The 25,203-nt window shown below is 39.6% G+C and overlaps 1 protein-coding gene across 1 annotated transcript in view; it reads left to right on the forward strand.

The window, feature by feature from the left end:
* The window catches only part of LOC126092323 (ethanolaminephosphotransferase 1-like), a 91,357-nt gene extending 79,527 nt beyond the window's left edge, over window positions 1-11,830 (forward strand). Inside the window, exon 8 of the mRNA XM_049907859.1 lies at window positions 7,024-11,830. Within this exon, the coding sequence (XP_049763816.1) occupies window positions 7,024-7,086 (63 nt within the window). The 3' untranslated portion in view covers window positions 7,087-11,830. The remainder of the gene's footprint in view (window positions 1-7,023) is intronic.
* Window positions 11,831-25,203: the final 13,373 nt, after the last annotated feature.

Raw genomic sequence — 25,203 nt, forward strand, 5'->3', positions numbered from 1 at the left:
CTTGGTCCAGAACCTGACGACACTGATGGGCTAGATAGTGCTTGAGACTCAATTTGCCTTGATGGGTGGACACCTTCGCCCAAGGTGGAAGCAAATGTTGGTGTTGACAATTCACGAGAAATTATTTCTCAAATTTCTGCATCGATTGATGGCGATCTTGATTGGCTACCTGACTCACATTGTTCCACAGGAACCATAGGATGCTTCGATTTTAGATGGCTCTTCAGTTCTGATGATGAGCTGGAAACCAGTAGCAGCATTTTCGTTTTTCTTCCGGTTTTTTTTTAAATGGTATCAAACATCACTCTTAATTCTTCTAGGCAAAACCGAACATCGCTGGTAATTCTTCTAGGTGAAAGCAATGTCGATAATATATTGTTCTGCTGCACTGAAAGCACACTTGTAGAATTAAAACATTTGCTGTTGTACTGGTTGTTGTCTTACTGGTTTCTTAAATAACTGAAGAATTGTTTATATAACCTTACGCGGTATAGTGTGGTAGGACAGCACTCTCACCACATGTTATTGGTTTCCATTCAATAGGCTATTTTAATGGAAATAATAAGTCCAGTCCCAGCACAATTTCAGCGAGAATTTGTTAGTAGTTGCTGAAAGATTACACACTCAACAATTGCAGATTTCGCTTGTCTAGGGGGTTTCATCATTTTCTTTGTCTGCAAAATGATCATTCCAACATCAAGTATGGCCTGGGTTTTCTTCTGTTTAAATAAACCCCACTGGATTGGAAATAATTTTTGCTAAAGATTATATTTATTCAAACTTTTTGATCTGAACTACACTATTTGCAATGTAAGTTTGCACTTCTTAACAGCATTTAACATCTTAAACAAGTTCATTATTTATTACAAAAGATCATATTCATAATTAAATTAATAAATTAACAATGTTTTCTGGGAACATAATCCAGCCATGAAATTACTTCAACTCTTTACTACGGGTATATCATACTCTTTGCTTTATTTCTTCACCTTATTTCCGCCAGTCGATTACATTACACTGTTGACATAGCCATTTTACGTTGTAAAACCTTTAAGTGAGAACAAATATACATGCAGCACATTGTGTAATCAGAAGTTATAGGGTAGTATGTAGGAAGTTATGATCTGCGAAACCTAAAGCCACAATTGTGAAATTTGTATTGTACGAAAAGGTCTGAAACAGTCGTAGTGATTAAGAAACTCTCAAAGACAAGCCTGACAATATGCGAGAATTTCTCTGCTGACAGATAAAAATTTTGAATAATGTGATATCCGAATTTGGGCTACATAGTATGTGCTCAAGAGATGGCAAGATAATGGTACAGGTAAAGGCTGGAAAAAAGCAGTGCAAATGAACTCTAAAGTCTGTGCTTTAAAAGCTACGAAGTTGTCTACTCGTGCAGCCATTATTTCTACCAGGGTGTATGTATTTTTACTGTAGAACGTAGATAGCCATCACTTTCAACTCGTATCGATGAACTCCACCACATATTTCAGAATATGGACATCCATGTCTTTCTTCTAAGAAACTTGGACACCTGGCTCAAGCCAAGCGTGCTCTACAGTTCCCCAAATATAGACTCCTCTGTCCGAAGACATCACAGAAGTAACAGATGAGGAGATCCAGTAGTGGCATAGAAACACTCTGACTTATTACTGACCATGCTACTCACATCCAGTACTAATGAAGACAAACAAGACATGTTGTTGTTGTGGTCTTCAGTCCAGAGGCTGGTTTGATGCAGCTCTCCATGCTACTCTATCCTGTGCAAGCTGCTTCATATCCCAGTACCTACTGCAACCTACATCCTTCTGAATCTGTTTAGTGTATTCATCTCTTGGTCTCCATCTAGGATTTTTACCCTCCACGCTGCCCTCCAGTACTAAATTGGTGATCCCTGATGCCTCAGAACATGTCCTACTAACCGATCCCTTCTTCTAGTCAAGTTGTGCCACAAATTTCTCTTCTCCCAATTCTATTCAATACCTCCTCATTAGTTATGTGATCTACCCATCAAATCTTCTGCATTCTTCTGTAGCAACACATTTCGAAACCTTCTATTCTGTTTTTGTCTAAACTATTTACTGTCCACGTTTCACTTCCATACATGGCTACACTCAATATAAATACTTTCAGAAAAGACTTCCTGACACTTAAATCTATACTCGATGTTAACAAATTTCTCTTGTTTGACTTAGGACTTTCAGTGCTCTATCAAATTCTTCACGCAATATCATATCTCCCATTTCATCTTCATCTACATCCTCTTCCATTTCCATAATATTGTCCTCAAGAACATCGCCCTTGTATAAACTCTCTCTATACTCCTTCCACCTTTCTGCTTTCTCTTCTTTACTTAGAACTGGGTTTCCATCTGAGCTCTTGATATTCGTGCAAGTGGTTCTCTTTTCTCCAAAGGTCTCTTTAATTTTCCTGTAGGCAGTGTCTATCTTACCCTTGTGATATACGCCTCTACATCCTTACATTTGTACTCTAGCCATCCCTGCTTAGCCATTTTGGACTTCCTCCATTTCATTTTTGTGACATTTGTATTCCTTTTTGCCTGCTTCATTTACTGCATTTTTGTATTTTCTGCTTTCATCAATTAAATTCAGTATCTGTTCTGTTACCCCAGGATTTCTATTAGCCCTCGTCTTTTTACCTACTTGATCCTCTGCTGCCTTCACTACTTCATCCCTCAGAGCTACCCATTCTTCTTCTACTGTTTTTCTTTCCCCCAGTCTTGTCAGTCCTTCCCTAATGATCTGCCTGAAACACTCTACAACCTCTGGTTCTGTCAACTTATCCAGGTCCCATCTCCTTAAATTCCCACCTTTTTGCAGTTGCTTCAGTTTTAATCTACAGTTCATAACCAATAGATTGTGGTCAGAGTCCACATCTGCCTCAGGAAATGTCTTACAATTTAAAACCTGGTTCCTAAATTTCTGTCTTACTATTATATAATCTATCTGAAACCTTTCAGTACCCCCAGGCTTATTCCATGTATACAACCTTCTTTTATGGTCCTTGTACGAAGTGTTAGCTATGATTAACTTATGCTCTGTGCAAAATTCTACCAGGCAGCTTCCTCTTTCATTCCTTACCCCCATTCCATATTCACCTACTATGTTTCCTTCTCTTCCTTTTCGTACTATTGAATTCCAGTCACTCATGACTATTAAATTTTTGTCTCCATTCACTATCTGAATAATTTCTTTCATCTCATCATACATTTCATCAATCTCTTCGTCATTTGGGGAGCTAACGGCATATAAACTTGTACTACTGTGATAGGCATGGGTTTCATATCTATCTTGGCCACAATAATGTGTTCATTATGCTGTTTGTAGTAGCTTACGTGCATTTCTGTTTTTTTATCATGTTCTTAAAAATAAAATCCCTTAAAAAAATTTGCCTAATATGTGTCCTCTACAGACCTCCAAAAGTAGGTGGGATAGCCCGTTTCAGAATTGACCTTTCAAAATTCGATTTGACGTAGGATAATACAAATGATGCTAGAAACACTAACATAAATATTCTGCCTCTCCACTGTGAAATTCAAGTGTGTAGTTTCTTCTTCAAATGCAAATGTATTTCAACTTGCATCTACTCATAATGCAACCTGTAGCCATGTCCCCAAACATACATTTGCCGTGAAATCCACAAGCAAAGAAATCCGTACCTGGAATATCAGCTCACAACATCATTACAAATTAACTCTGTTACATAATAATATGCTCTCCAAAGATTAGAAACCTGAAGGGAAAACCTGCACCTCGATAACGGAAGAGCCAAAACAGTCCATGAATGTTGGAGACACTGCACATCAGACTCACAAACGACCTCCTGCTTTTGAAAATAAAATTGGTTCCATGCAGAAATCAAACTGAGAGAAACAATAACTAAGACATGCCAATACATTAATCTAAAACATAAAGACCAGATGCTCTATGGAAAAGTTTGTGTGATCTAGGGAAGAGCAGGCAAAGTAGAAGCTGCAGCCTATCCCATTGCCCCAACCAAGGAAGTAAATCAGTACTTGTCTTTAGCGATAATCTTCATTGAACCATAAACAAAACATAGACTTACTGATTATTTCACAGAGGTAAATGATGGTAGTTGGGAAAAGTTCTTTCTTGAGGTGACAATGCTGTCAAAAAATCCTTCAGCTTAGCATTTACTGTAGAGGATGGCGTCGCAGTCCAAATACTCAAGCTTATTGTTGATCGACTACTGCTCATAATAACTACTGCTCACTAGACCTTGAAGCTCTTTTGTGGACAACACAGTAGAAACACTTGTTCCCATCGGAATACAAGCACTAAAGATCGATCGCTAAGAAGAGAAGCTGGGTACATTCTGTTGTAGGGGAGAGTGAATTGAGACATCAGAAAAGAACTGGGAGTGAAAAACTTAAATGAACAGATTAAAAAAGACAGAAGCAACTGGAAGGTGTATCTTAAAAAAAAAACGGAAGACGACATTAACAAAATTGATGATAATTATTACCCAGAGGGCAGGAGATATGTAGGAAGCTAAAAAAAAATCAACAATTTCAGCCAAGAAGGGATAACAGGCAAATGCCTACTACATGCAGAGAGGAGGAGGAGAGAGATCATATTAAAAATATTATGATTTTTTAAGTACCTGTGGTTTTAATAAGTTTTGTAAGTACATATAAAACTCTGATGTGCTGTAAGAAGACTCCTGAGGAGATTAATCTGTTCAGGTTAAATGTATAAATAAAAAATTAAACGTAATATAGAGGTTGTTCCAGGATGAATGGTCAATATTCAGGAATATGACAGGAACGATCATTTGAAGCAAAAAACTTCATGTGGATGAATGTACTTTTCTGAAAGATTTCCAAGATAGAACATATTTAATGTACATTGTTACTTATTTTTTGTAATATTCAGTACATTGTCATTGTTTACGATGTACTATAGTAGTGTAATCAGATTCGAGATGAATAATTTGATGTAGGACAATGATCTATCAAGTCAAAAAACTACCTCAAACTGGCTTATCTACACCTCAGTTCCCATATTTTTCACTCTCTTCACGCACCCTAAAAGTCTATGAGAAGCAATGAATAAGACCCTTCTAAAGGGAATTTAATGTAGTTTAATTTTTTACTGCGACAAGTTTTCACTAGAGGCCGCGGATTTCGTGTTATTCGAGAAAAACATATGAAAATAATTTAAAATATGTTTTGTCTCAGAAACTATTTGGAATATGTCCAGACTTAATTTTTTGCTTCGGATGATTGTTCCTGTCATATCTCTGTATATTGACCATTCCTCGTGAGACAACCTGTATAAATGGACTATCACGTATGTTAAAATGACCTTTACATTTAGTAGCCTGTCCACCCAAAGCAATTAAAAGGTACATAAAGGCTACCGACACGCTAACAAAAGCAGCTATAAATGCAACAGACGTAGAACAACACTCACACAACAGGAAAACAGAAGAGCAACAACACAAGAAGATGACAATTAAAACAAATCATATAAGGATACAAAGTATTAATATCCGAACTCAAATGGAGACGTGCTGCATTAAAGCGAGTTGCAAGCAGTTTCACTGTGCCAGGAGCACAGAGAACAGAGTGAAGCCTCAAGTTGCAGTGTGATCTGTTCAATGCGATTTCATCTGTAAGAGCTAGTTGTGTTGGTGGGGGGGAGCAGTGACCTAGTTTGCAATCTGGTCCTTAAGAATGGTGGAGACCAGTGAGCTAGTGATCTCCCTTGTAATCTGATCCCTGAGAGTGGTAGAGAGCAGTGAGCTAGTGAGGCAGGCTGTGGCCCAATCGGTGAGAGGGGTAGGGAGCACTGAGGTATTGGAAGGGGAGTGGTGCTTGGTGCCTGGATTGCTTTGTGACATGCTCCGACCATGTGGTGGCCGGAGACCACAGCTTTTATGATCGCTGTCAACACATTATGAGTGTGATGCTAAGACAAAGGAGAAGAAGTAACAACTCACTCAAAAGCATGTAAACATTTATTGTTCTTCTGAAATTTGAGACATTCTTTTGAAATAAAAATCAGGAACATGCTGGAAGTGTTTTCTGCCTTAATGTATCATTCTAAAGAGCTCGGATTTTGTTTGCCTCGTTAGCTGCATGGTCTGTGCAGGGGATTGGGAAGCGAAGGTTTCCAGGTTCAATTTGCAGCAAAATAATAAAAAAAAAAAATTCCACTCACAGACTGGGTGTTGTGTTGTGCTTACTTTCATGTCATCATAATTAGCATTACTATTGAAATGGCTGAATGGATACTGCCCACAGCAAATAAATTGGGAAAAGTGGAGCTTTCTTTATTTTTTTGTTTTCATGGATGAGAAAAGCTTCATGTTCTAATAAGATTTGCAAATCCACATGTGCGCTTGGTCTGTAATACATTTTTTTGTAGCTTGGGAAATGTTTCCTTAAGGATGTAACATGGGGCGCCATTGCAGCAGCCTAGCGCAGAATTTTCTTTCTGCTCATTACGACCACCAGAAACGCATTTTGAAATCAGATGAACTACCAATTACTTTCTTTGAATCGTCCATTATCCACTCTTTAGAAAGCTCTGACTCTTTGAATCAATTTAGGAGCAGAGTGCCCATCTCTAGCATATGAGCAAGTGCTCCATATGGGGAGGGGTTGATTTTTCCGTAGTACTGTTTATGTCATTGTAACATTTTTCAATAAGTATCACAAACTGCATGACACCAAACCTTCATTAATAAGTTAGTTTTATTTTGCTTCTTCTTTATGTTATTTCTCCTCGTCTTCCTCCTCGTCCTTCTGGTCATATGAGAATTGCATTAATTTGGATCAGTTTTGTTGCTGAATATTCTTTCATTCTCATACTTAGCAATGTGCCGTGTCCTTCTGTTCATAATGTTTCTGACCTGGTCTAATTCTGTCTTGGAAATCTATGACAGCTGAATATTTTTAAAAAGTCATCTTATTTTAAAATATTTTATGAATTATCTGCATTTTCTTCATTTGCACCATTTCTCTCTCCATAGGTTCGCCAGATGTGCAGGCACTTCAGGATCAACTGTTTCCAGATAAAGCAGCACAGTCAATGACTATTAGCCGACAACACGTGTTAAATATATTGAAACCGAGATGAAAATGGGGAAATTCTTGCTTAAAAAGATTTTCACAGTGAAGCAATTAGCAATTCACTGTTTTGAAAATAGGATTACAATGACAGCAGGAGGATGATTAAGATATGAGCCAAGACCAGAGTTGTTGGTGCCATGAGACATACAACAAAAGTAATTTCATTGCAATGCATTCATTATTTGTTAAAAAGTGTGACAATACCATGTGTCAGCCTTGCCAGCACATATATTCTAAAAAATATGTAAACTGGATGATAGCTTAATTGATACATAGCCACTTATAAGGCAGTCTTATTTTTCTGCATTTTAAGGAGAACTGTTGAGTGTAAAGACAAAGTGGTAGGCGCAGATCAAAGTTTGTACATTCCTTATTTATGAACAGAATCAATAGTTTACTGCAGTTAGGTTATTAATAAACAGTTGCATTAATGCTTCATTTACCTTTTTGTTTTGTTGGTTTTAGTTAAGGTTCTCAGCTATAATTATGTGAAGCCAAATTGGAATATTTACCATGGAGAGTTTTCTTTGCTGCCTCACTGGAGGATAGATGGCACGTCAGTAACCCACTGACTTTGCAACGCTTGCTGCTTTTGAATCTTTGTATAAGGTAGCCGTGGTGCCCAGTAATTTTTTTTAAAAGAATTCATTGCTAGCCAAAGAAAGGCATGAGATGGTAAAACAAGTCAATTGAACTAAAAAATCTTACCTTTTCTAGGATCATGTTATTCTCCATTGCTTATTTGGAAACATAAATTTTTGTTAATTTACTGGATTATAATTAAGAGGTGGCTGAGCAAGTGCAGAAAGACCAAGTTTATTTTGTGTGTGCACATTACTGTCTAGATTTTCATTACTATCTCAATTACGTGTACAAGATTGATTGATAGAAACTTCTGGAAAGAGAGAGTAAATTCGGTTCTCTCGCATTTTTTGAAAAATATTTTTTCCTTACAGATCTCGTTTTCGGGCTCAGGGTTTGCAATATAGATTTGAATAATTTATAATGTAGGTTCAATGAAACATACAAATCTGATACACTGTGCACACGAGTCAGTCATGACATTAATTTGATGGAGGAAAAAGGGAGCAGAGAGATATTTCTGTGATTCAGGAAGTCATTGCTTCTTTTAACAGAAGAATAACCTCTTTATATTTTTTCACTTGACTCCAGCAGTTGTTTTGCATGCTGTTAGTTATGGCATTTTTGTCTTCGGTTTCAATTTTTTTTTTTTTTAATCGAGCTGGATTTTGGTCACATCTTTGCAGAAAAAGGTTTTCATATTTTATTAGATTATATATTTCTGCTAATACACATTTTCCACTGCTGGGAATACCTGAAATCATAACCTGTAATGTAATATTGGAATTGAGCAGGTAGGCAATGAACATAATCATCAGCTCATGTAAAAACTTCTGAAGCTGACTGCAAGAATTAAACAGTGGAGTCCTCTGTGCCCCTGCATTTGTTGGGAAGGTGAATGGGGTAGAAAATATTCTGCCATATTAATTTATCAAAAGTATTATCTTTATTTGTAACAGAATATCAGGGTGTTACTTTCTATAGTATTTTTTCAGTGTTAATAGGTACACAGCTTGCTAATTTTTAGCTCGTGATATATGTCTGTGATTGATGTTTGGGTTTATAGTTGTGTAGACAATATTTATAGAAAGCAATTTTACAGTGCATTTCAGTTGTAGGTTGTAATTACACTACATGTTGTCATTTATACGATGAGCATTTATGGGCATTTGTAATTAATTTTTGGTGCTGTCCTTTGTTCCATGTGCATATTGCTTTTTACATTTAAATTGAAATTGTTCCACATGGTTGTAAAAGTCGTAATGATTCAGGCTCATATTTTAATCATCCAGTGGTAGTAAATAAAAATTCTGTACTGTAGGTGGTGGGTAAAATTCACATAAACTAAAGGGAAACAAATTTCAGGTCACTTTGCCTTCATGACACATGTAAATTACTTCCCTGGCTTCTCTCTCTCTCTCTCTCTCTCTCTCTCTCTCTCTCTCTCTCACACACACACACACACACACACACACACACACACACACACACATTCACACACTCACACTCACTCACATAAATGTCTGATGCACAGTTATTAAAGTACTTTGTACTTTAAAGGTCTATAGCATCACCAACTATAATGTTCTTCTCCACCTATAATCACAAGTAGTTCAGAAATAAATCTTCACAGAACCAAAACAGCAGTTTCTCAGTGATATTTGCACTTCTTCATAACCTTTTTGATAATGGTATTCCTAAGTCCTAACAGGGATCTTTAATGCAAGTAAATGACAATTTCTATCCCGTATGAAGTAACATATAATTGGCGAAGGATTACTAACAATTAAATATTGCTAAGTTTGAACTTCATTGTAAAATCAAATGACCAATTTTTCTCCACTCATCCTTGAGCGGCATTTTGCATGTATAGAAACCTAAAAAGAGTGATCTAGTCATCCCCTTATATTGATTACTGTAAATCATGTCATGCATGGCTGTTTATTGATCAGTTAGAATACATAAATGCCCACCGATCTCTCATTTAATAAAGAACACACATTTTGCAACTGTGAGTTTCTGCCAGATAGTTGGGATCTAAGTACAAAAAAGAGCCAAATGCTGCCCAAGTGGCATTTTATTATTTTTTGAGAATTGACTAATAAGTTCTCTCGGTTTCATAACACGTGTTGTCCCTCGGAAAATCTGTTGAGTGGTCCTGAAATGTATGCAGGTTACCTATTTTGTAATTTTTGTTGTTTGATTGTCCTTTTGTAAACTGTTTGTGCTTTGTTTTATGTGAATATCGTTTAATTATAAATATTTGTGTGATTAAGTAGTTTCTGACCTGTATACATATTTTAGTGATGATTAACTAGCAAACTGCACTTTAGAATGTAAATTCTAGGTAAGATGATTTGTCACTATTTATTTTTATGCAGTATGCATATGCATTGTTATCTGGATTTTATGTCCTCTCATGAGACGAAACTGACAAAAAAATTGTAACCAAGTATTTTACACAGCAGAGCTGATTTTTTTTCCCTCTACTTATGCTCTCAATGTCACATTAATTTCAGTTTGTCTATACTTGACATATTGCTGCTACTTATTTTTAAGTATTGGAATAGTATCTATTTATGATAACTCCTTAAGTGCATGTTTCTAGTATTAATTTGATGGCACACATAAATTAGACTGTGAAGGCCAGTTTTTTTGGATGACAGTTTGTGAAATGAGTTATAAAATTTATAATACCCATTTCTTGACAGTGTGTGAAAGAAGAAAGTTTCAGAAAACTTACCTCTACTGTGTAGTATATTTTCTATGACAGCAAATGTAATGTTGTAGCTTTCTCTGGTAAAAGTTTGTAAACAAATTCAGCAACATTCTGCTTGGGTATACGCTCTTCTGGATCACTGTTAACACAGGAATGCACTGTTCAATACAGCACAGCAGATTCATCACTTCAGGAAACTTCACTATTTTTTGGCTCAACATTGAAGAGAGTCAAGCATGTTGTTATGTGTCAAGCTTCTGAGATGTCAGGAGATATTGAAATTTTGTGTTTATTAATAAGGAAAGTACTAAATCTCAAAACGTAAAACAGTAAAAAATTAATTGTCAGGAGGTAACACATAGGTTTCAGTGAAAAGTGCCACAATTCCATTAAGGATTAATATGTGTCATATGCCAGTTTTGTACTTGCAAATGATATCTTGTAATTATTCTGCCACTCTGGAAAATAATACAGTGAAGTGACATTTCAAAGGTGATTTACTGAATGTGTGTTATCAGAATAACCAGACTGTTCAGAATCTGATCATGTTCAAAGGCATATAGTTCTTTGCAGAAAACTGACAAGACATATCTTGTTTCACTTAAAGGAATGGTTTCATCCTGCACACAATTCCGAAAATTTATGGTGTGAAATATTAGTGCCAGTTGGAAAAATTTGGTATACCATAAAAAAATTGGAACAGTGAACAAATCAGTCTGTTTCTCTTGATTTGCTGTGTTTCACAGCTTCCGCAAGCATTATTTGACCCATACAGTTTTTCTGTGATTGGTTCTTGTTAATTTAAAAATTTATATAGAGCATTTATGAATCTCAACAAGATGCACCACAGATCAAATTAAGAAATTATATGGCAGGTCATGAGAGTTAATGCAGAATCAATACTTTAAAATGTAGTAAAGAAGAGAAATAATGAAACTGAGTTGATACTACTCTGTGATATAGAGCTGGGGAAATATAGAATATGACTATTCTTTCACAATGCAGATAATCAACATTTATCATATGATTCCATATTTTTTTCCAGTGAATCCTCATGCATTTAAAATATTGTGTTATGCCACTCCTTTATACTATGGGCCTATTGGTTTCATTACTTTTCACAGATGTTTCACTAACATACAAAAATTGTTGTGTTCATGTACTTGTATATATCTGTAAAATATTTTTTGGGACCGAAGATAAAAAAAAATATCCACTTTTTGAGTGCAAAGTCTGTGGTCTGATACTTTTAACTCTGTATGACAGGCAGTCAACATTACTCTCATACATAAGTGAGAACTCTTTTAAGGTAGTCCTCTCTGATGTGCAGGTGTGTAAAATAACATTATTTCTTTGCTCAAGTGTATGTATGTACCTGTAAATGCAATTAAATGATTTGTACAAAATTTAGTAAAAAATTGGTGCTTGTCTTGAGTTAGAAAGCAAATCAGTCATACTTGCAGCATGCAGATAAATTTGTCATAATTCGTTACCTTGGAAATAGACACACTAAAGGCAAATCATATTGTTCCTGTTTAAGAACTTTTGTATAAAAATACAAATCATATTTTGTGATACTGATTATAGTATTTCTGTACATCGAGTCTCATGTGTTATTACAACCTTTAAATTTGTCAACATGTGCATAGTGCCCATGAAATATGAGAAACTCCAGACTTTTCTGCACTTTCCTGTTTTGCTTTATATATAACCTTAGACATTTTAGGTAACACGTTACAAGAAGTTGGTTAAGTATTTCTTGCAGCTTGTCTGGCCTTGGAAAGTTCCTTTATCATAGGGGGAAAGTGAATGTTCCTTGTGTTGCAGTTTGATAGAAAGGAATGTTAAGCAGTGAATGGAAGTAGAAGCTCTGAAGTTCTGAAAAATTGGAGAAAGTCAAAGTGTAAGAGAAGACTACATTTAAAAGACATAAAATGCAGAATTGATCCAGTGGAAGGAGGGGTGGGGGCGAATGGGGGAAAGAAAGACAGGAGTAGAAAGGGGTAGTAGGTGCAGAAGAAGCAGGAAACTGCCAATAAGTAGTGTGGTTAGTTCTCCAGAGAAGTCACCAGTCCAGTAGTAAACAATGTATTTATTGTTAAGAGAGAGGAAGGAATGTCTGTAAAACTGTTGCATTTCTGCATGAATAAAGTGTAAGAGGGACTTCCAGTATCACTAAAATCAATTAAGAAGTTGCTAAATGATACTCCCCTACATTGAACAGCAAGAACTGTCAAATTAAGTGAGTTGTTAGATGCTAAATTGCTCATACAGTATGACATAATTAAAGTGTTATGTATAATCCTAAACTGTAAAGGGATAGTCAGCTGCAGGGATGTAATGTACTTGGACAATGAAGAACTGAAACAAGAATGGGGAAATTAAGGAGTGGCTGAAATCATAAACATTTTGAACAGAGTAAACGGTGAGCTACAAAAGACTATAGCTTTTATCCTGTCATTTAATGATCCAGAGCTACCAGAGTATGTTGCAGTATGTTTCAACCACCTGAAGGTTGGGCATTATGTACCTTACCTTGTGCAGCCCATTTTGGGCACACCATCATGGGAAACAATTTGCAGGGAACATATATCAGATGTGGTTGAGCTGCTTACAAAAGTAATACACACTGTAAAACTCCTCCTGTGTATGTGGGCTGCTTGCAGCAACGTCCTGCATGGACCACAAAATGCCTGGTCTTCTTAGATGAGGAAAAGATAAAGGAAACCATTTCACCAAACACATCCTAGGCAATGTGAAAAGGCATTTAAGGCCATCCAATCACCTACATTCACAAAGACATGTGCTTCAACAGTGAAGCAGACTGGTACTGGTGCCCAGTCAGTGACAGCTGAAGAAAGCTGAACAGATTGCACCAGTTAATGTAGCTTCATATCTGTTTCATAGACTAAACCAAGTTCACATGTATCAGAAACAATAGTGGCAGAAGTACATTGCTGAGGAAAGTCATGTGACAGAGAAAGAAAAACCTGGTCTAGATAAAAAGTCACAATAACATCCCTAAAATCCAAACAAGGTACCTAGATTCTCAGATCCCAAAGATCTGGTCCAAAATCATCAGACCAAGCAACATTGGTCCTTCTAACATGTCAGATGATGACTATTCAGACAATGGTGTCTGTCGTAGGGGACCGACAATTCCCTCAAGGAACCCTCCCACTGTTGCAAATTACACAGCTTCGAGGAATGATGGAGGTAAGACAGAGGGCAACCTCGTACTTTAGATGGTTCCCATACTGGAGTGCAACAGCAATGGGTTTATGACACGCAAGTGGGAACTACTCTTCTAGCCGAGGAAAGGCAAATGTGTATGTCTCTCCAAGAAACATTTTAAAGCTTCTGACAGCCCTGTGCTTCGTACTTTCAGCCTCAACACAAAATACCATTGTTCCTCTCTCCCAGCCATCCCTCCTGTTGGTAGCTTTTAATGTTCACAATGTGCTATGGGGTTCAAACTACCTCCGCAAGAACTTGAACTGTTCAGAGCATCTTACTGTTATCAATTACATGTCTATCAAATAGGGGGAAGAACACACACTTCAGCACTACGACAGAGTCATTTACTTGATTCTTTGTATGCTGTCCAGTCCTACACACACTGCTCAATAGAAAGAGGTTGACGAGTTGCATACAAATGACAACTTTGCAGTCTGGGTTCACTTGCCAGAGCAATGCCCAAAAGGAAGTTGCCACGGTGTGTGCTCAGTAAGACAGAATGGACACTGTACAATGAACTTGTTAACATTTGACCCACTCTGAGAGATGAATGGATCATATTACTAACACTGCTCCGTGCTGCTGATGTAATTATTCCACAATCTTCTGGCCGACTGTCAGACAGCCTACCACCTAGTGAACTGCAAAGACAGCCTATCACCTGGTGGAAGAACGAACACTACTCCACAATCTGGTAGGGAGGCTACTTTGTGTAAGTTCAAGAGTCAGCCAACCGCAAAGAACCTCACAGTCTTTCAAGTACTGAGAGTGAACTGTCTTTGAATAATTAGGAAGAGAAAGAAGAAATTGTGGTGCCCAGCAGCTGCTGTAATGTAAAACAGAAGTCTCCAGATAGTTCCTTAGTCACTTTCATTGTGAGTCCAGGAGGTGGTATTCCAATTTTTATAACCTGACACTCCTGAAAGTGGATATACAACAGGCATTACTGCAAAGATAACACAAAATAAGCATATTCTTGTACACTGAGGATGCGTATGTTCCTATTTGGGTACATAAAATCCTTGAATGGCTATATTAATAGAGATTTCAAGATTGACACCTTATATGGTCCTCCCCCTAACCACTGAACAAGAGAACATTGTCCCTAAAGGTAGTGGTTTAAGTGTCACTAAGTAGGCCTTAATAGTATAATGTTGGCAGTAAAAAATCCTGTTCAGTGTTTATTGTTTGTGAACCAGACCTGCAACGTCAGCTGTCAATTGTAGCTGACAATTGAAAGATTGTAGGAATGGCAGAGCAGAAAGATTTCAATTGTGAAACCTGTGTATCCTTTTTTTATCCGTCCACATTGTTTTTAACTATACTTAGTTGAGGATGAAGGACACTATCCATAATTTGAAAGAAACTGAGTTTTCTGGAGCCCGCATTTGATTTTAAGCTTACCTATTTGCCACACTTAATGGGTCTGAGCACATGCTCACTGAAAGCACTAAATATTCGCCTTCCCAACCAGTGCACTGTATTGATCACATAATTTCATATGATCCTGAAGGCAAGGAGACCACTCAATTAAATCTTCATGAAGATTAATATGTTGACTGTCATGTGGTGGTCAGCAGCCACAGCAGAACCGTAAACCTGATGTTATGTGGCCAGTGACTGCCAGATCAGAGCCATCCACCTAAAGCTGTGTGCCTGGCCTTGACTGTAGATGAAATGTCCATTATTTGTGGAGTAGTCAACATGGTAAGTTAATCAACTGGAGTAGATCTCAATTTCCAATCTGGACATTCACACTCTGCAGCTCTTGGTACTAATAAGGTACACTCTTGCTTGATAGCTTTATAGCAAGCAAATATGGATTGGCTATGCACAAGCCTGCACTGCAGATAGCGTGATTAATTAAAATACACAACCCTGCTGACCAAGAGTTCTACAGGTGACAAGCAGACTGGTTGGCTGTTATAGAAAATGAGGTCACTTCGACTTTTTGAAGACTCTCGCGACCTGATGTCTAAATCATAGAATTCACAGTCGTGGTTACATTTTATTTTATTTGAGCAGGTAATTAGTTTTGGCTTCACATCCAACATCAGATATACCAGATGAAAATATAAATAAAGATATTTCAGCATTTCTTAAATGTGAACTTCAGCTTTTTTTAAAGTTATGGTTTCATGTGACTCACCATGAATTCCTCTCCTGTGCCAACTTTTTCATCTCAGAGCAGCACTTACAACCTATGGCGTATGTTGTTTGCTGGATGTATTCAAATCTGTCTTCCTATAAATTTTTTGATATCTACATCTTCCTCTAGTACCATGCTAGTTATTCCTATATGTCTTAACACCTTCTGTCATCCTGTCCCTTCTTCTTGTCAGTGTTGTCCTATTATTCCTTTCTTTGCCGATTCTGCAGAGAACCACCTCATTCCTTACCTTATCAATCCACCTAATTTTCAACATTCTTCTGTAGCACCACATCCCAGATGCTTCAATTCTTTCCTCTTCAGTTTCCCCACACTTCATGTTTCTCTACCATACAATGCTCTGCTCCAGATGCACATTCTCAGACATTTCTTCCTCATATTAAGGCTTATGTGTGATAGTAATAGATTTCTCTTGGCCAGGAATGCCCTCTTTGCGTGTGCTAGCCTGTTTTTTATGTCTTCCTTGCTTTGTCCGTCATGGGTTATTTTGGTACCAAGGTAGCAAAATAACTTTGTCTATTTCACGATCACCAATTTTTATGTTAATCTTCTCACTATTCTCATTTCTGTTACTTCTCATCACTTTTGTCTTTTTCCTGATTACTCTCAATCCATAATCTGTACTTAGTAGTCTGTTCATCTATGCTTCGAAGGAGATCATAATGAAATATTATGATACTCTTAAGGAAACATTGGATAAAGTTCATGAATAAGATATTTGACTACGATGAAACAAATTTTTCTGACGATCTAGGACAGGTGAAGGTACTTGTCAAAAGAGGCGGAACATTGTTACCCCCATTAACTGTTGACAAAAGTAAGCACCAGTATGATGCTTGGACTGCGAAAGGCGTTGATGGGGCTGGTTACAACAGGAATATGAATGGGTGGTTCGATCTAAACATGTTTGAATCATGCTTCACGAAAATTTTGTTGTCTTATGCCAAGAAATTGCAAGGACTCAAGATTATGATCAGGAATAACTTATCCAGTCATCTCTTGATAAGTGTCGTCAAGATTTGTCCTCCTGCCTCCAAATACAACCCACCTTTGCCAGCCTCATGACATGGCATTCTTTCACCCCTTAAAGATGGCTTGACAATGCATGTTGGATGAGTGAAAGAAATCCAACAGAGGAATGATGCAGATGTCAGTATTTCCTGAACTGTTGAAAATAGGTGTGAATTCTGCGACCAATATAATATCAGAGTTTTAAAAAAACTTGATATTGTGCCTTTCTGTCTTGAAGTGTTGCATCAGATTCCACAAAATGAGAATGACCTGGACTGCGTCCTTTGAAGAACATGTCCAGCAAGCCCGAGTTGGTGGCAAAAATACAAGCACACCTGTCTGTCATTCAAATTGCCAAACTGTACTTCCTGGGAAAGGCATTGTGAATTGATCACAACTGATACAGAGGATAGTGAGAAAAGTGTGGAGTCATGAGAAGATGAAAATTTGCTGGAAACAAGTACCTCAGGTTCTGAGTTGATAGAATCATGTTACTTCTCCCTCAGTCTCCTTCAGTCAAAACAGGAAAGGAACAGTAGCTACTGAGAGATGCCATTGTTCTTGTCGCATTACCAGGAAAGAAAAGAATTCAACATTTCACTGGACAGATAATAAGAAAGACAAGTTCAGGACTCTATGAAATCAATTTCATGCGAAAAAGAAATGGAGCCAGAACCTTTTTTTGCATTCCCAGATGTTGCAGACACAATGGACATAGGAAAAGAACAAATCACCACAGAGATGGAGCAAATATCTTGTAAACGAGGTAAGTTCATTTTCTGTGACAGTGATGTTAGCACTGTGGAGTGGGACTGATTGTAATGAAAAAAGTGTTCAAATCTGAGTGTCGAGTTGGGTGTTAAAATTTTTGATTTTTCTTATCCATATACACTCCTGGAAATGGAAAAAAGAACACATTGACACCGGTGTGTCAGACCCACCATACTTGCTCCGGACACTGCGAGAGGGCTATACAAGCAATGATCACACGCACGGCACAGCGTACACACCAGGAACCGCGGTGTTGGCCGTCGAATGGCGCTAGCTGCGCAGCATTTGTGCACCGCCGCCGTCAGTGTCAGCCAGTTTGCCGTGGCATACGGAGCTCCATCGCAGTCTTTAACACTGGTAGCATGCCGCGACAGCGTGGACGTGAACCGTATGTGCAGTTGACGGACTTTGAGCGAGGGCGTATAGTGGGCATGCGGGAGGCCGGGTGGACGTACCGCCGAATTGCTCAACACGTGGGGCGTGAGGTCTCCACAGTACATCGATGTTGTCGCCAGTGGTCGGCGGAAGGTGCACGTGCCCGTCGACCTGGGACCGGACCGCAGCGACGCACGGATGCACGCCAAGACCGTAGGATCCTACGAAGTGCCGTAGGGGACCGCACCGCCACTTCCCAGCAAATTAGGGACACTGTTGCTCCTGGGGTATCGGCGAGGACCATTCGCAACCGTCTCCATGAAGCTGGGCTACGGTCCCGCACACCGTTAGGCCGTCTTCCGCTCACGCCCCAACATCGTGCAGCCCGCCTCCAGTGGTGTCGCGACAGGCGTGAATGGAGGGACGAATGGAGACGTGTCGTCTTCAGCGATGAGAGTCGCTTCTGCCTTGGTGCCAATGATGGTCGTATGCGTGTTTGGCGCCGTGCAGGTGAGCGCCACAATCAGGACTGCATACGACCGAGGCACACAGGGCCAACACCCGGCATCATGGTGTGGGGAGCGATCTCCTACACTGGCCGTACACCACTGGTGATCGTCGAGGGGACACTGAATAGTGCACGGTACATCCAAACCGTCATCGAACCCATCGTTCTACCATTCCTAGACCGGCAAGGGAACTTGCTGTTCCAACAGGACAATGCATGTCCGCATGTATCCCGTGCCACCCAACGTGCTCTAGAAGGTGTAAGTCAACTACCCTGGCCAGCAAGATCTCCGGATCTGTCCCCCATTGAGCATGTTTGGGACTGGATGAAGCGTCGTCTCACGCGGTCTGCACGTCCAGCACGAACGCTGGTCCAACTGAGGTGCCAGGTGGAAATGGCATGGCAAGCCGTTCCACAGGACTACATCCAGCATCTCTACGATCGTCTCCATGGGAGAATAGCAGCCTGCATTGCTGCGAAAGGTGGATATACACTGTACTAGTGCCGACATTGTGCATGCTCTGTTGCCTGTGTCTATGTGCCTGTGGTTCTGTCAGTGTGATCATGTGATGTATCTGACCCCAGGAATGTGTCAATAAAGTTTCCCCTTCCTGGGACAATGAATTCACGGTGTTCTTATTTCAATTTCCAGGAGTGTATTAAAATGTGTAGGCCTGTTTTTTAATTTTGTAACGGCAGCAGTGTTCGTACATTTTTAAAAGTATAAAATTTTGATTGTTGTAATGTATGGAAAAGTGTGTCACCAATAGTCAAGCAAAATAAACCCCTGATTGGAATTACCGCACACCATGGGGTGTCACTGATCAGCACTCTCTTTCCTGTACTTGTGATATATTTGCTTGCTGCTTTGGTTTTCTATTATTATCGAACAGACAAGAAAGAGTCACACATATTAAATGTAAAATTACGTAAATATGGTTTTAATGGCATGATAAATATTAGTAAAAAACACCCAAAAATCAGTGTTACTGATTTCTTCTGTTACCCATGGTTTCTTCAGTTATTTTCCCACTACTTATGGTTTTCTTCCCAAATTCTGTGATTGCCCTTTACAGATATGTCCATTCTGCTTCAAATGAACTGTCTACTAAGCTATTCATTATCACAATATCTATAGTCTTTTAGAGCTATTCATTATCATAATATCTATAGCCTTAGAGAACTTCAAGCAATATCATATTGAAGTGCCTGATTTGCTAAGAAGAATGATGCAGTGTCCCTTTGGACATATACGCATCGTATTTATCGGCGATACCAGACAGCAGCTTTCAATTAAATGTCGTCCCTTGTATGGGAACTAAATAATGCATGTACAAGTACAGATTGTGAAGCAGGAACTATGACATATGGAAGTTTGCGTCTGGCTATGAGTCATGCATGGATAGCCAGAGGTGTTAAGATTACTGCTCACATAAAGTGGGAAATGTGGTCCCAGTCTGGTGCAAATTTTCATTGTTGTCACTCCATTATACAGCTGATGGTTGTTCATATTCACAACTGCAGATACCTTTCATGTAGAGCTTCAAGCATCTCTCTTCATTCCATAGTGCTCTTCATTCCATAGTACTTTCTGACTAGTCTCTTTAAACTTAAGTGTGCTCTTTATCATTGCTAAATTGTGATTGGAATCTATATCTGCTTCTGGGTATACTTTACGATCCAAAATCTGGTTTCAGAATCTCCGGCTGTTGTGATTCTTGAACAGAGTATTCGCCATTAGTAGCTGAAATGTATTACAAAACTTACTCTATGCCCTACCTTCCTAATCATAATTAATCCCAATCCCACTGTACGATTTTCTGCTGCTGTTTATGTTACTTTATACTTACCTGACCAAAAATCTTATTTACTTAACCATTTCACTTAACTGAATCTCACTGTATCTACATTGAGCCTTAGTCTTTCCATTTTCAGATTTTCCAGCTTCTCTACAACTTTCAGACTACTGATATTGCACTCCCCAACTCGTAGACTGTTGTCCTTTCATTGGTTGTTCAGTGTTTCACTCAAGGTCACCTCCCCTTGGCAGTTACGTCCTAGAGATCCAACTGGTGGACTAATCTGGAATCTTTTACCAATGGAGAGATCATCATGACACTTTTTCAGTTACAGGCCAGATGTCTTGTGAATACACATTGTGTGTCTTCAGTGCAGTGGTTTCCATTGCTGCATCCTCGTGCTGGTGAGTATTGTTGATTTTTCTGACATTTAAGGTCAGTTTAGCCCAGGGGTAAAACAGTGCCCTAAAACTCCACTGCTTATTCTGAAGTTTTTGGCCACAATTGATAACGATGTTTTATTCAAAATTTAAGCAGTGTTGGCTTTTGATCCCGGGACTAAGAATGTAATGATTACTAATCAAACCACTACCCATAGACCATTGGTGCAACCTATTACACACAAACAGAAAAACAAGTAAACTTATTACCTCATAAGGTGGTAAGATAGAGAAGATTATTAAGTAAACTGACTAGCCATGTACATTATACAGTACATCACAATACTGACTATATTGTAGACTGCTTTATATTATAAAATTAGCCTCTTCTCCCGTGGCTTCACACACATACATGTTCAGCACATGTACGGCACATCTCCTGTCTGCTTGGTTCATCTCATCTGTGTCTTCCCTCCAGCCATATCATCCTCCCTCTGTCCATAGCTGTCTCCTCATCCTCCTCTCTCTGTCCATCTCCTCTCCCTCTTCCTTTTCCACCTGCCCACTATCCACCACATCCTCCACAGGCCTCCTGCATGTCCCACTCGTCCCCCCCCTCTCTCCGTCCATCTCCTCCTCCCCCCTCTCTCTGTCCATCCCCTTCTCCCCCCTCTCTCTGTCTATCCTCTTCTCCCCCCTCTCTCTGTCTATCCTCTTCTCCCCCCTCTCTCTGTCTATCCTCTTTTCCCCCCTCTCTCTGTCGATCCTCTTCTCCCCCTCTTCCCCCTCTCTCTGTCGATCCTCTTCTCCCCCCTCTCTCTGTCCATCCTCTTCTCCCCCCTCTCTCTGTCCATCCTCTTCTCCCCCCTCTCTCTGTCCATCCTCTTCTCCCCCCTCTCTCTGTCGATCCTCTTCTCCCCCTCTCTCTCTGTCCATCCTCTTCTCCCCCCTCTCTCTGTCCATTCCCTCTTCCCCTCTCTCTCTTTCCATCCCCTTTTCCCCTCTCTCTCTTTCCATCCCCTCTTCCCCTCTCTCTCTTTCCATCCCCTCTTCCCCTCTCTCTCTTTCCATCCCCTCCCCACCCCCGTCTCTCTCTTTCCATCCCCTCCCCACCCCCGTCTCTCTCTTTCCATCCCCTCCCCACCCCCGTCTCTCTCATTCCATCCCCTCCCCACCCCCGTCTCTCTCTTTCCATCCCCTCCCCACCCCCCTCTCTCTCTTTCCATCCCCTCCCCACCCCCCTCTCTCTCTTTCCATCCCCTCCCCACCCCTCTCTCTCTCTATCTCTGTGTCCTTTCTCTATCCATCTCCTTTCCCCCTTTCTGTCTGTCTCCTCTGCCTCCACTCTCTGTGCATCTCCTTGCCCCCACTCTCTCTCCATCTCCTTGCCCCCACTCTCTCTCCATCTCCTTCTCCCCTCTCTGTCCATATCCTTCACATTCTCTCTGCCCATATCATCCTCCCCTCTGTCTTTCTGTCCATCCCCTCCCCCCTCATGTTTGGCTATCTGTATGTGTGTCCCCTGCAAGGCATCCAATACTACCCAAACAACATACCTGCTATGCAGGGCAGCCTACATGCCAGGGGTGGAAAACCCTTTTGCTCTTATCTCCACTCCTATGGGAGCTAGGAGGTTCTAACTCCTGTAGTGCAGATTCTCATATAGCAAGTGGTATGTCTACCAAATACGGTTTAAACTGAGCCAGTGGTTTAGGAAGAGATGCTGGACATACATACATACATACAGTGTTTCAGCCACTATAGCAAGTCGCCTTCTTCAGTGTTTATGGTACTATTGAGGCAATGTAGCTCCAACATACAGTTTTCATTGCTGCCCCAAAATTACTTAAAAGGAGTGTAAATAAAATTTGGCTTGTAATTGGATGTTGAGAGTGGTGCTGAAGGGAAGTGATGTCCTTTGTTGGTGGAACTTAAGACTGGAATTTTACTGGCCCACATTAGCCAGTCAGGAGGAAGCTGCTTTGGTGGCTTAGTGCTGTTCCCACAGTGTCTGGTAGTGGTTAACACGAGTCAAGATGTGTTTTTCTAAGGCCACAGCTGATGGAGCAGCCTCTTGAATGCGGTCTGTCCGTATGTTAGGATCCAAGACCATGGAAGCCTGTAACCAGAGGCACGATTAGGGTTTAATATCCTGTCAGCAGAGAACCAATCAAATGTGTTGACAATGTCTGGTTAACTACCTTGCTCCTGTAAGTGGTTGCCTAGCTTGAATGCAAGCCTCCTGTAAGGAGGCGTGTGTATGTTTACTGTGTGTTTACTGCAATCAGTTTGGTGTTCTGGCAAAATGGATTTATAATGTTGTCTAAGACCTCTACAACTAAACCTATACTCTCCAGACCTCTGTAAAGTGTGTGGGTGGAGGATACTTTTCATAGTGCCACTCTAAATGTGTATGAGCTGCAGGAGACTACTGCTTAAATGCTTCTGTGTGCATTGTAATTAATCTATGCTTGTCTTTTTGGTTCGTATGGGGACTATATGTATGGTCTGTAGTGTACTCCTAGGTTCTTTATTTAATATTTGGCCTCAGTGCTTTGTAAGTAGACTTTGTGAGGCAGTTAGCATCTTTCTTGAAGAGTTTCTTCAACCAGTTCATGTTTGTCAGCATTTCTGTGATGCTCTCTCATCAGTGAAACAAATGTGACTATTTGTGTTGCCCTTCTGTGTATACATTCAGTAGCCCCTGTTAGTCCTATTTGATATGGGTCCCCCCACACTTGAGTAAATTTCTAGGGTGGGTCACACAAGTGTTTTGTAAGCAGTCTCTTTTGTAGACTTAATGCAGTTTCCCAGTATCCTACTAATGAATCAAAGTCTGCCACCTGCTTTACTTATGAATGAGGCTATGTGACCTTTCCATTTCATATCTATACATGTTCTTACACCCAGGTATTTGTATGTTTTGACTGATTCCAGTTATGACTCTGATGTCACGAGATACTGATGATCCACACTTCACACTTTGTGAAGTGCATCATTTTACATTTCTGAACATTTAAAGCAAGTTGCCAATAGTTGCACCATTTTAAAATCTTATCAAGATGTGATTGAATAACTCTGCAGCTGTTACAGATAGTACTTATTATAGATGACTGCACCACCAGCAAACAATCTGAGATTACTGTCAATACTTTAGCTCATTAACATACAACATGAAAAGTAAGGGTCACTACACACTTCTGCTAGACACTCCTGTAGTTAATTTTACATCTGTTGATGACTCTGCATCTCTCCTAACAAGGAATCCTCACTCCTGCAGTAAATTTAATTTGATACTTCATATGATCATGCCTTTTGTTAATAAGTGTTGGTGTGATGCTGAGTCAGAGGCTATCCATAAGTCAAGAAATTCTGCATTTTCCCGATTTCTGTGATCCACTGTTTTGGCTTTCAGTATCTTATGTGATAAAAGCTCAAGTTGGGTTTTATATGACAGATGTTACTGGACTCCATGCTGGTTTTTCTATTCATGATACTTCATTATGTTTGAGCTGAGAATATATTCTAAGAGTCTATTACAGATGTATGTCAATGATATTAGACCATAGTTTTGTGGATCACTTCTGCTACCCATCTGGTAGACAGGTGGGACTTGTGCTTTCCTGCAACTACTTGTTCAAGGCATCTGCAGTGTATTATGGTTAGAAGAACATCTAAACCACAAAGGGTGTATAGAATCTGACTTGAATGCGTTGGCTCCTGGGCCCTTCTTCCTTATCAGCAATTTTACTTGTTTCTCAGCACCTTCAAAACTAATATTTACAGAGTGGGGCAGAGTGAATAGTGACTCTGAAAAGTGTGGGAATTGTTCTCAATTGATGGAAGGTGTTGGGGATGCAGTTGGCCATGTTCTTGACAGGTTAGCATTCACATGAAATGGAGTGGTGGACACCCCAATATCATGTGTGTGCTGTCAAAGTCTTGCATACAGGCGTATCATGCTTTTAATAATCATTTTCAAATTAATAGAAATTAGCTGCTGTTGGCCGACTGTACAATTAAAAAGTAGTTTAATATACAGGGTGTTACAAAAAGGTACGGCCAAACTTTCAGGAAACATTCCTCACACACAAAGAAAGAAAATCTGTTATCTGGACATGTGTCCGGAAACGCTTAATTTCCATGTTAGAGCTCATTTTAGTTTCGTCAGTATCTACTGTGCTTCCTCGATTCACCGCCATGATTTCATACGGGATACTCTACCTATGCTGCTAGAACATGTGCCTTTACAAGTAAGACACAACATGTGGTTCATGCACGATGGAGCTCCTGCACATTTTAGTCGAAGTGTTCGGACGTTTCTCAACAACAGATTCGGTGACCGATAGATTGGTAGAGGCAGACCAATTCCATGGCCTCCATGCTCTCCTGACCTCAACCCTCTTGACTTTCATTTATGGGGGCATTTGAAAGCTCTTGTCTACGCAACCCCGGTACCAAATGTAGAGACTCTTTGTGCTCATATTGTGGACGGCTGTGATAAAATACGCCATTCTCCAGGGCTGCA

The sequence above is a fragment of the Schistocerca cancellata genome, chromosome 7 (assembly GCF_023864275.1).
Source record: "Schistocerca cancellata isolate TAMUIC-IGC-003103 chromosome 7, iqSchCanc2.1, whole genome shotgun sequence".
In the NCBI taxonomy this organism is placed as follows: domain Eukaryota; kingdom Metazoa; phylum Arthropoda; class Insecta; order Orthoptera; family Acrididae; genus Schistocerca; species Schistocerca cancellata.